The 12,868-nt window shown below is 41.4% G+C and overlaps 1 protein-coding gene across 3 annotated transcripts in view; it reads right to left on the bottom strand.

The window, feature by feature from the left end:
* The window catches only part of SCOC (short coiled-coil protein), a 28,037-nt gene extending 17,021 nt beyond the window's left edge, over window positions 1–11,016 (bottom strand). For 2 of the 3 annotated variants that reach the window (XM_084856110.1, XM_084856113.1), the window contains exon 1: window positions 10,799–11,016. In XM_084856110.1, the coding sequence (XP_084712236.1) occupies window positions 10,799–10,862 (64 nt within the window). In that variant the 5' untranslated portion in view covers window positions 10,863–11,016. The remainder of the gene's footprint in view (window positions 1–10,798) is intronic. The other variant, XM_084856117.1, reaches the window with a different exon arrangement.
* Window positions 11,017–12,868: the final 1,852 nt, after the last annotated feature.

Here is a 12,868-nt window from a genome sequence, read left to right as displayed (position 1 = left end):
TAAAGGCCTGGCAAAGCATCTTGAGGGAGGAAACTCAGCATTGGGTCATGTCCATGGGTTCTAGACTTCAGGCAATCATTGACTGCAAAGGATTTTCATACAGGTATTAAACGCGATCCTGAATTTTGAAATGATGTTGGTTTGTTCCATTGCTTATGAGCCACCAACGATGGGGGTGTGTGTATGCCACTGGCTGTCCTTCCTGAATGGTTAGTACCCCACTTTTGTCAAACCCCTTGAATTACAGCTGAAAGTCCTGACTTCGCTCCCATCTGGGTGTGTTTCCTTTCATCTTCAATGTGGTGGTGTACAGAGGCCAACTGCCAAAACAGTTATCCTTGTTCCAATATTTCTGGCCTTGACTGTATATTAACTGCCCAATCAATGGGCTCCCCACCCCCCTTGCAAACAAACATGGGCTCAGTTAAGTGCTTCTGAGTACATGCTCATGAAAATCATCCATCTTGGCAATCACCCTTTCTTAGCTGCACAGCTTTGAATCAACAGGCATCCACCGTTTCTCAGTTGTGCTCCTTCGTAGCTGCACAGTTTTAAAACAGCAGGGCTGGCAAAGTGGAATTGAAGGCAATGAGTTAATTCCAGGTAGACATGTTTACCCCTCTGCTCTCCCCCCACCCCACGCTACATTCCCTTCCACCAATCAGCGCCGCTTCCACCAGCCCACTCCAAAGCCAGCTGAGGTCACACAGACTCCCAAAAAGCCATTCTGACAGGAAAATCTGACACAAAATGAGTTTGAAAAAACCCCAGATTTAGGGCAAGAAATGCAGGGCTAGCTACGGAGAACAGTGCGTCATCTGACGCTATCAATTTGGAGGTGGAGTAGAACTGGAGTAAAAGCCCCACGTAGATGGGGCCTAGGACTGACTGCAAAGCAAAAATCTCAGCCAATGCTGGCTGCCCCAAGAAGCTTGTGTGAAAAGCTGTTTTGAGACTGCTTCAGAAGTAACCAGTATAGTGTTATCTGGTTTTTTGAAAACATATGTTTGAGATATAATAACATGTCAGCATTTTGCGCCACACACGGACAAGGGAAAACAAATAATCCAGGAAAACAAAAGCATATTTGGGAAACATCTGGATACAGTTATGGCTTGGATGAGGACTAATAAACTGAATCTGAATCCTGGGTAAGATAGAGAGCCAGTGTGGTGTAGTGGCAAGGGTGTTGACTGGGAGCTGCGAGATCCGGGTTCTAGTCCCCACTCGGCCATGGAAGCTCCCTGGGTGACTTTGGGCCAGTCACACACTCTCAGCCCAATACCTACCTCACAGGGTTGTTGTTGTGAGGATACAATGGAGAGGAGGAGGATAATGTAAGCCGCCTTGGGTTCCTTGCAAGAGGAAAAAAGGCGGGATATAAATGCAATAATAAATAATAAAAATAAAAAATCCTATGGGTGGGCAGTTCCCAGGTCCAGGAATTGGGCTATCTGCCTGTTCTGGATGGGGTTGCACTCCCTCTGAAGAAACAGATACAAAGTTCAGGGGTGTCCTGGATCCATCTTTGTCACTGGAGGCCCAGATAACCTCAGTGGCCTGGAGCACCCATTACCAACTTTGGTTGATGCAAGTACACCTATTCCTGGATAGGGCCAGCCTAGGTATGGTGATCCATGCACTGGTAACCCCACAATTAGACTACTGAAATGCACTCTATGTGGGGCTGCCCTTGTGTCTGGTTTGGAAGCTGCAGCTAGTGCAAAATACAGCAGCTAGGGTGCTCACTGGGACACCCAGCTGTGTTCACATAACACCTGGCTGGCCACTGTGAAAAGAATGCTGGACTAGATGGACCCTTGGTCTGATCCAGCACGGAACTTCTTATGTTCTTAAAAGAACAGCACTGGCTGCCAATTAACTACAGAGCCATGTTCAAGGTTATGTTGTTGACATACAAAGCCCTAAACAACTTGGGACCAGGTTATCTAGCAGACCAACTTCCCCTATATACACCCAGCCGAGCTTTAAGATCTTCAGAGGAGTTGTTCTGTGACCAATAGAATGTTGCCATGAAATATCTCAGGTGGGCCTTCTTGGTGGCGGCACCCACCCTCTGGAAAGCCCTCCCCCATGCAGTTTGGGCGGCAGGACATGTGGTATGTTTCAAACCCCTTCTGAAAATGCATTTGTTCTCCCAGGCTTTCTCTGGCTTGTAATTAATTATTTGCTGCTCCATTTGCTGCTCCTGTTATTGTCGCCAACATTCAACCATGCTGCTCTCCCCAAACCCACAATTTAGCTATTATTTTAGTTTGTATTCCAAATATACTTGCAAACTATCTGTCAGAAATATCAATGGTTATCAGGATAAATAAATCTCTATTTTTTTTAAGGAGTATATTGTTGTACCATAGGCATCCTTCCCTGGTGTCGGAATGGAAGAGATGCTGCAAATATACTGAGAAGAAGTGTGCCAAAAAGATAAGAGTGAGGGAGACCTCTGCTGTCTAGATACGGGAGGCACAAATGCATTGGCTGGTAAACAATTTCAGTTGTACCTAGTATGTAAAAACATAAATCCTGTAGTAATACAATTCCTTACACCCCCAATCTTAAATTAATTAGCCAGACTTGTTTTTTGTTTTGTTTTTAAAAAGACATGCTAAATTAGTTCCACATTTCTAGGAGACCTTAACAGCATTTCCCTCTGCCAGACAGCAAACCACTTGTGAAAATGGGGTGCATTTGTGATATGGGATGATGGTCCGTTATTCAAATTTTTAAAATCTCTTTTTGAGACCCAGGCATTGCTTGGAACTAGGTTTGCACTGGTTTCAGTGGAACATGGTTCCAGATGAATGTGTCTAAGATTGAAGCCTTGGCCAACTGAACATTTATATCAGCCTCTTCATGGGAATTGTGCACACTATTAGAGAATCTAATGTAGAATGTAAGTGATGCAGTTTCTACAAGGTTTCCTTTAATTATAAGACCTGCATCTCATGTTATTTATGGTGTTTTGCACTTATTTATGGTGTCCAGCAACTTCTTTCCACTTACTTATTTAGAAGTTGTAGCTCTAGGAGTAGCACTTAAGCATCTTGTGAGAACCCTAAGACTGCAGCTACCAGTAAATAGACTGAGCACACCATGCTAGTCCCACAAATGCCCACATCTGCATTGTGACTGGACATGAAGAGAGATGTACTGTGGATAATAGCGAATGGTCTACATTGTAGCGTATGCAGCACAGATCCAGTTTTCCACAATAACCAATGCAGAAGTACTCATGCGGTGCAACACAATCCTATGCAAGTAGCACACCTACACCTATGGCTATTGATTTCAATGTGCTTGGGCATGACTAATTACATTAATTAATTAATTTTATTTACTATTTATTATTAATACTTATATACCACTTAATATAGTAAAATCTCCAAGCAGTTTACATTCAAAAATTAAAAAACACAGATAAAAATGCATATATAGTACAGCACTAAAACATTTTAACTTTCAACAACAAATGTTAGATTAAGAGAAACAATAAAAAGAGTTCTTTTAATACAAGTGTAACGTGTGTATAGCTAGGTGCTCCACAGAACATCCTAGCTGCTTCATTTTGCCCCAGCTGCAGCTTTTGAACTAGGCACAAGGATAGCCCCAGAGTACATTGCGCTACTTTAAAATTGGGCAGTTACTCTCACGATGTCACATTTATTCATCATGGGTCTCAGAGAGATACAGGAGCCATATGAGTATTTAGCTTAGTATACTGTGACATTCTTCATACATTATATTGGCAGTGTGGTTCCTGGTGCCAATAGAGGATTTCCCCCTCTTTTTAGCCCCTGCACGCTGAGGGTAGGAAGCAAATTTGGGGGGGAGCGGCTGGCTGGGAAGGTTTAAATTTTCTCCACCCACTTGTGCTGGTCCTGATCTGGATCAGGGCCCACATGCTTACTTGATGGTAGAAAAGCAAGTTAGGATCATCTGCATGCTATATATATAATTTAGTTTAGTCTTGAGGAGCCAGTTGCATCAGTTAAGAACTTAAGAAGAGCCCTACTGAATCAAAGGCCTATTTAGTGAGCACCCTGTTCCCCACAGTGGCCAAACAGATGCCTCTGGGAAGCCCATAAGTAGGACATAAGGGCTCTCCCATAACTGTTCACTAGCAACTGGTATTCAAAGCCATGTGATTCTGCAGAGGCAGCAAACAGCTATCATGACTTGTAGTCACTGATAGCCTTATCCTCCATTAATTGGACTAACTCCCTTTTAAAACCATATAGATTGGTGACTGTCACCACATTTTGTGGACGTGAATTCCATAGTTGAAATACGTGTCGTGTGAAGAAGAGCTGCCAGCCTGCCACTGAAGTAATGACAAAAGAAAAGGTGGAGCTGCCCCTGGATTAGAGGGATTATTTCCTGGTCTAACCAAATAAGCATTTCCCTCCAGAAGCATCTGCCATGACATACGTGTGGCACGAAACAATCTCGAGCCTCATTTAGCCTGCCGTGTGAATGGTTCCGGCTGGAGGAGCGCTAAGGGCACCACAATACTCCTGTCAAATTTTGCACTTAACCTCTGCAAAATATTATTGCCCACTATATTACACACAAGAAGTATTGCACTGGTGTCGTGGATACTTCTCAAAAACTATGCCCATGAAAATTAAGTTTGGGGGTTTTGTATTATCCTCCATCCAGTAGTTTATATAAAAATGAACAAGTAACTCTGTATATGAAGGGATTTATAGTTGATCTTCGCCCTTTCTGTCATACAGATTATATAATTAGAGCTGCTGAAAACTGTTTGCCTTCAGAAAAGGCCCTTTTAAACCCATATAATCCTTTTTAATCCCTGCAAATAGGGATCCAGTACTATAGCTGTGACTTTGGAATTTGCCAGTGACACTCTCCTATTGTCTAGTGAAATACTGCTAGGATGAAGGAAAGCTATGTCTCCCCCTACAAAATGCCCTTCTCTCCTGGTTGCAACACCAGTCTAGCAACCAAGAGGTCATTTTAGGCCTTTGGCATTGCATTGCTTCATTGATATTGTCAGAGCACACCAGTTCCCAGTTCCAGTTGATTTAATTCAATGCTTAAGGAAAACACAGCAATTACACTGCATGTGTAGATACACAAAAATATGACAAAAGCAGTTTCTTTGGGGGTTTCTTCCCTCTTTTCCTTTTGTCTGCTGAGGTGGACCTCATCAACCCTGCACTTTCTATGTCCTGCATATCCTCTGTTTTGAATGGAATGATGTTTAAATTGCTCTGAAGTTTGTCAGTGACACAATTTAATAATCAGCTTAGTGGTTTCATTTGACTGAACAAGATGCAATATCCTTTAACCCCCTTGAGAATTAGCATGCAGAGCCAAATTGACCACAGCAGTTTTAAAACCACAAGTAGGGAAATGTACCATCAGAAGCAGCCCACAGCTGTCTTCTTTCGATAAATGCCTCTCCTATCAATGCAGTTTAGGTCCAGAGATAATACCTGTTTCCCAGCTTTTCAAGAAAAAGATTTCCCTCCTCCATTTTATCCTCCCAACAATCTTGTGAAGTACATTACGCTGAGAGAGAGGTAGTGACCAGCCCAATATCACTGAGAGAACTTCATGGTTGTGTGGGGATTTGAACCCAGTCTCTTGTGTCCTCCCCCCACAGTCTTTGTCCAACACATTAAGCAGTATACACTCTTTCAGTTGAGCTTCTGCTTGAGAAAAGAGAAATGCCACACGTCTAACAGATTGTTTCCTAAGGGCTCTGCTTCCCAGTGATCACTCAGTACTTGATATCATCGGCCCATCATTTCCACTGAAATCTGTGGGAGCCCATTTTCAGTACATCTTCAGCGGCTGAGCACAAGAAGCTACCAGGCTTTCTCTCAAGTCAGTGAAGAACAAGGTTCTAAGGCCAGCTCTCATTGGCTGGTTAACTTATATTTGCATAATGGCCCAGGAAACAAAGCTTCCACGGATCCTAGGGCCTGGGCAAATATAAGAGTAGGCTTTCCCTTGCAAGCACTAGCTCTAGCTTTCAGAAGTGCTGACAAAAAATTAAGATCAAAGCGTGAGTAAGTGTGATGTTGGGAAGGGAACATGCCGCTCCCAGGAATCTTTGCAGGTGGACTGGGAACCCCAGTTAAAACCACTATAAATTGCTCTGCAGATATTACCTCTAAAGTTTAGTCCATATACTGTGGGATGTGGCATAATTTTTGTACATGGGTTTCTAGTTAGTTTTTAAATGTGCATTTGCTCTTCAAAATATTTGCCATTTTGGGGTGCTGCACCTTTGAGGGTTATGATGAGGGTGAGGGCAGCATATCATATAGCCTGGGATTGAGATCTATTGCCTCAGGTGAGAGCTGAGTTTGTCAGACCAGCTCTTGCAGGTTTTGAGAATTCCCTACTGAGATGATTGATGCTGATGGTGTCTGTGGTAAATTGGCATCTTGATTTATCTACATTTTGTTGTCTTGCTGTTGTTTTCCTGCTGGGTAGATTTACATGGTTTTGTTATTTTGAAAGTTGATTGAGATTATCCTATTTTTAGTAACTGACACAGAGTATTTGAAATTAATTTGAAATGTTATTACAATTCCATTACTTGCATTATTGAAATGAATTGTTATTTAATTCTACTTATTGTAATGCAATTTAATTGGATTAGATAGTGCTACTTGAAGTTTTGTTAGGCAACCAGTTACATCCTACGATTTGTTTTTGGGTTAACACTGGGTTGTTTAACCCGTAAACAGCCCAGGGTGCCCGGGTTTAGACCTCATGAGATAAACCTACAACTGGGGCAATCATAGGTTGTAAAATGAAAGCAGAAGTAAGGAGCGCACTGGAGGTGGCGTGCTCTCACTTGTGGCCAGCAAATCGTGGGTAAATGAACCCAAGATTTGCTGTTACTTGCAAACCGGGTGAGTGTTATGAGGGGAAGGACCCTGTTTGCCACTTTGAGTTTCTTGAAGGAAAGGCAGGATATACAAGGTGATAAATAAATAACAAAAAATGACCCATGTGCCATTATCCGCCACAAAATGTCATCCAGCACCAAGAGAGTAGCGAAGGTTCTGTAAGTCAGGAGCGGGCAGATTTTAGGCTTACAGGATCTACTTTGTTTTTCACTAGAACTCTGAGGTCCACCAGCCGGTGCAAAATAGTGGCTCAGGAAAAGCAGACATAGAATTACGGAACAAAGTGCCTTTGAGCATATGATCAGCCCACGATTTTTTTTTAGTACCAGACTTGGAACTCACACACAAATATTTTCACACCAAAAATATATTATTTTCCCCATTTTCTTGCTTTTAGTAGCCTAATTTAGGAAAGAAAAGGGCTTTTTTGTTTTCCCTATTTTTAAACCATTGGGAATCAGAAATCCTTGGTGATCTATTCCAAATCACCCAGAGATCTACCAATGGATCCCTGTCTACGTTCTGCACATCCCCGCTCAGTCTTTAAGTGATGCCTCAAAAGGGTTCCATGATTCCTCTCCCTGTTTTCCCACCTTTTTAACCTCAGCACTGTTCCCTGCAGTATGGTTGCTCCCAGCTGCTTTCCCCTTCAGTGCCTCCCAAAGGCAGGTATTTTGGAGAAACATTAGAGGTCTAAGTCTCCCTCTTTCCCTTGCTGCAGCACTGGAGTATGACAAAAGCCAAACAACACCACTGAGGCCTAATCCTTGAGGTATGAATGCAATGGTATCTCCCTGTCTCTATCTTCTCCTAGGGAAAAGGCTCCCCTTCTTATTAGGCACAGGGCTGGAACATGGCAAGAACGAAAATGCATTTAGGCCCACCAGTTCAGGGAGGGCGGGGACTGAGAGGCATACATTTGTTTGTACAAAACCAGCATACAGATATTAAATCAAAATCTCTTTTTTCTGGCAGGGCTGCTGTAGCTTTAACAGTATCCTAACAGAGACATTAATTAGCAGAAGACTTTCAGACCAGATTTCTTTATACCATTAGAAGTTTCACTTGCTCTGTTGCTCTGTGTTAGGTTGCTGTTAAAAGCACAGGTGCAGGACTAGCTAAAAATATGGTGACCTTTGTCATTAGGATTTTTTTTTCCATAGGGAAAATTCAGTCTAATGTAGTACTAATTGCATGTGCTGTACATTGAGTGTAGTATTTTCTGAGGCAGCCCATCAAGAGATTAATACCCACTCAGTGATGCTTAAAGAAAATTAAGAAAATTCATTCTGTTTCTGGAATAACTTAAAAATTGCCATCAGTAATGTTTTACTGTTCTTCTTTGTTCATTAACACATTATATAATTAGATAATTTACTTCAGCTATATAGATTTTCATACTGCAGTTTACAAAGAGAGTGGGTTCTTTTTAGAGCAAGACAGCAGTGACCCTGAAGTCAAAGCTGACTTTAATGTAACTGAGAACCAGTGCTAATCCATTTATTTTCCTGTAAATTCTTTTCTTACATTCTCTAAGCATTTTTGCCAGACCAGGTATTCATGGTGTCATAACTCTGTATTATCTTCTACCTACAGAAACAGCAGGTTTTCACAGTACAGCACTAATTATCCGTAGTTAAACATATTCCAAGTTCTAATTAAGATTTCCTAAAACCCAGCTGTCATTGCTTTCAATAGAAATTAATTTATTCAATTGCATGGAATAGGTTCTTTTTTCATGTAATACCAATACACTCACTAGTGTGAGAAGCATCATCAGTACATGTACGTACTGTCATCTTTACAATGATACCATATTTTGTCGACAGAAGCTCTGCATGATGCTGCCCCCTCACAAAACTGGCAAATAGTAATAGCTAGTAACCTGTCACTTCTTGGAGTTTTTCTACATGAGGCATTTATTGTGTGCTCATAATTCCTTACACATGGTTGTTTACAGGTTCTTTAGACTAAGTCGCGATCCTCCAGTTTCACTTCTGTTTTTTCAGAGCACTTCCCTGGGTTTTTTTAGAATGGGGAAAATGGGGTATGATTTCTGAAAGTGCTGTTTTTAGTGGTGTATTTCCACTATTCTGTTATAGCACAGCTCCACCTAGAGGTTATGTAGTGGAAAAGCAGTAAAGGAAAAGCTATTTGTGTAGAGCGTGGATCTCAATTCTGCGATGAAACCAAAAGTAGATACAGCAATTAACAGCCTCATGTAGAAAAGTGGTGGTACTTTTAGGGGTTTTATTTCAAGCACATTTATCTGCATTGTGCAGTTTTCCACCATGTGCATTCTGAACCAATAACTATTTCCCCCTTTTTTTTTTTTTTTTTGCTGTGGTGCAGGCATAAGAGGTATCCAAATCATAACTATATGCCATTATGCATAGTGCATTTTCATGGGCAAGAGTGTCTACTTGTTTTGCTAGGCACCTGTGGTTATGCATTGCTATCTAGACTGTAATGTTTCCATATTCAAAGAGCCCTGAATCTCTAGTCTTTTTATTTTCAGATATATCAGGTGGCCTCTGGTTCTAACAAGGAAAGGCTGGTATATCTGTGAATGGTGGCATGAAACCCTAGTGTAGTTGCATAATTCCACTATACCACGTTGCCATCTAGTGGTTGTATAATGGAACATATAGAAAGACAGAGAAGGAAAAAGCCCAGAAAAAAAATGTGTAAAGAAGCTGATCTTAATCCCACAAAGAATCCAGACGCAGAAGCCTTGGTAAAGTGGTGGGTTAAAAGCCTCATGTAGAACAGCCTTTAGTAGAGAGTACACTCACTTGAACACAGTGGGACATATTTCAGAGTTACATGCATTGGATTGCTCTGCACATCATTTCAGCAACTCCCAGTTTGTACCAGACTTATAGCAGCTGGAATCAATTTATTAACAGTATACAAGAGCTCTCTCGAACTTGGTGGTGCCCTCCAGATGTGGGGAGGGACTATAGCTCAGTGGAAGAGCACATGCTTTGCAGGCAAAAGGTCTCAGGTTCAATCCCCGGATGTGGGAAGGGGCTGTAGCTTAGTGGTAGAGCACATGCTTTGCATGCAGAAGGTCACAGGTTCAGTCTCTAGTGTCTCCAGACAGGGCTGGAGAAACTCGTGCCTGAACCCTTAGTCAGAGACTGCCAGTCAGCGTCAACAGGAATGAGCTAGATAGTCCAATGGTCTGACTCGGTATAAGGCAGCTTCCTATGTTCCTATGTATGTGTCGGACTTCAATGCCCATCATCACCAGTTAGCATGGCAACAACATACACTTGTTGCAGTCAAGCATTCTTTATTGCTAAACTTTTAGGAGGCAGGAAAGACAGCACAGAATGTTATGCTTACCCTTTTCATTAAAATTTATTAAAATGTTGATCCCTGTAATTTAACTGGGTCAGTTAATTCTGGCTAGTGACTAATTCATATTAGTGACTAATTTATTATTACATTATATATCATAGTGCTGGTCTGTATTCATGGGCAACAGGGGTGGAGTTTTTAATTCAAGACAAACAACTGAGTTTTTATAAATAGCATTATCATATTTTTAGTGCACTCCATCAAATTCAGTTCAGACACTGCCTCACCACATATATATTGAATCTCAGTTGTAAACCACTCTGAGAATTTCATAGTTGAGGATATGGTATATAAATGCCTCAAATAAGTAAATGATCATGATGATCCCAAGTCTTTACCTATCAGCAAAGTTTACTCCAAGTGCTTTGCAGAAATATCTACTAATGAAGAACAAGAGATCTGTATTTTCATGCATGCACACTCAGTCGGACAACAGAAGTTACATGTTGTATTGCTTAATACAGTTTTAGCCCTAATATTTTATATTTTTTATAACAAACAAGCTAGCTATGTCTTCTTACCTGAGTCATCAGCCAAGGAAACGTTAGTAAAGCTATCGTCCTCCTCTTCCAGGGATCCTTCCATTTTGTTTCAGCAAGGTTTTTTTTTTTAAATTTCAGAGATGCATTAAATAGAAAGCAGTATATCCTGTTTTCCTTTTGTTAAATTTTTAATGATTCCACTCACCCACCAAAGGCTACTTGATCCTTCCACTAAAAATGGCACACTTCTTGTTCTCACTAACAACGACACACTTGTTTACAGAACAATCTCTTCAACCTTGAGCTGCCACCCGGAAATTGTTATACCACAAAGTTAAATAGTTACAACAGCTTACACCGATAGGTGCTGAGTAATCACCATTGTTTGAGTTTGGTATTGTATTTTACCAGGGTCAGTTGCCATTCAGCTCAGGAAATTTGCAGTTATCATATACAGAAACTTAACATTAGAAGCTCTATCCAAGCATACTTTGAAATTTGCATAATTTTATTTAGTGATGCAACAATTCTAATATGATCCTTAGCACATTCACTTGGAAATAATTCTCATTGAGAGAACATTTGAGTTATGTGTAGAGAGATTTACAGGTTTTGTGTTGTGCTGTATTAGAGCAAATTATTTTATGTAATCCTCCTCATAACAATTATGACATGAAAAGCTGTGGCTAATTCACATATGGATTAACATCTTTTGTTTTCTTATCACAGTTATATTTGTGAACTGACACCATTGGAAAGCATTGTGTTTGAGGTGATGTGAGGTGGTATGAAACTTCTGTGACCTGGTTCACATGATCATTTTCCGCCACAGTGGCTTAAATAAGCCACTGTGGTTTGCAGGCACCCATAGATGCCCATTCCATAACCCAACGCATGATTGTAGGTTGTTGTGTTGTCCAAACCTGTGAGGAGTGGTTGTTGACGTCATTAACAAACCACCCACAACCCTAAACAGCCCAGAAGTTCTGGGTGGTTTGTTAACCCCACCAACAAACCACCCTCACCAGGTTCAGATAACGCAACAACCTATGAGTGGGGTTTGGGCTATGGAATGGGTGCCCAGAGGTACCCAGCACATGCTGCAAACAACAGTGGCTTATTTAAGCTACTGTGGCCGAAAATTATTGTGTGAACCCACCCTGTGTGTGATGCTTCATCTCTGATGGCTCCTGTCTGATCTAGACATTACACTTACCACATATAGTTCTCTGTTTCCACATGGCATTTCTTTGTAATATGCATCATGTGCAGTATCATGGCGTGTTGGGTCTCTGGCTTTCCTCCTTAAGAATCGGGCCAGCTCCAGGATTGTGGGGGCTCATGGCAAAGTGCCATGTGGTGGGTACCCTCCTACAGCGGTTGCCGCCCTGGCCATGGGCTTAAGTTGAAGCAGTGGCATACAGCAAGGAAACCATTATTTTATTTTTCCCACAGTCCCCTGGAGCGCCTGATGTAGTATCACTTTGGAGTGTTGTGGGAAATTTAAAATGGAGACTTCCCAGATGTAACTCCTGATGCATGGATCCTAGGACAGCTAACTTGAGCGTGCTGGGTGTCAAGCCTGTTAGAAACCCACCTCATGAATTCCATAATTATTTGGTGTGCTTTTTTTATCTTGTGTCATTGTGAATGTTTGCATTCTGTCCACATGGGACATGGCTTTGACTGATGTCATTTTTCTATTGGATTATTTTATGCAGGCATCAGAGTGTTTGAGCAACTGGAGATTATTAGGCTTCTGTTTTTCTATGGTGGCGTTTGAAAGAACTTGTAGGAAAATGTATCTGTCTTGTCCTAATAAGATATAAGTGTGCATCTTTAGAACATCTAAAGTTTGCAACTTTAAAAATGCTTTCAGCACCAGACTCTTTATCTGAAGGGGGAAAAGGAGGAAGCGTATCAGTCGCACATTGAGCTGGAGGTTGGACCAAATGTTCTCCAAGATCCCTTCCAACTCTATGATTATCTAATTATTTTAATTAGATATTAAATTAATATTTTAAGACAGTGACGCAATCCTATGCATAGTTAGACAGAAAAAAGGCCTACAACTCTCAGCGTGTGGCTGGGAATGCTGGGAGCTGTAGG

This window comes from Heloderma suspectum, chromosome 5 (genome assembly GCF_057233095.1).
Source record: "Heloderma suspectum isolate Gila_16-S chromosome 5, 16-S_ref, whole genome shotgun sequence".
In the NCBI taxonomy this organism is placed as follows: Eukaryota; Metazoa; Chordata; class Lepidosauria; order Squamata; family Helodermatidae; genus Heloderma; species Heloderma suspectum.
Note: the sequence above shows the minus strand (reverse complement) of the source record. Positions and strands in the feature narration are given on the sequence as shown.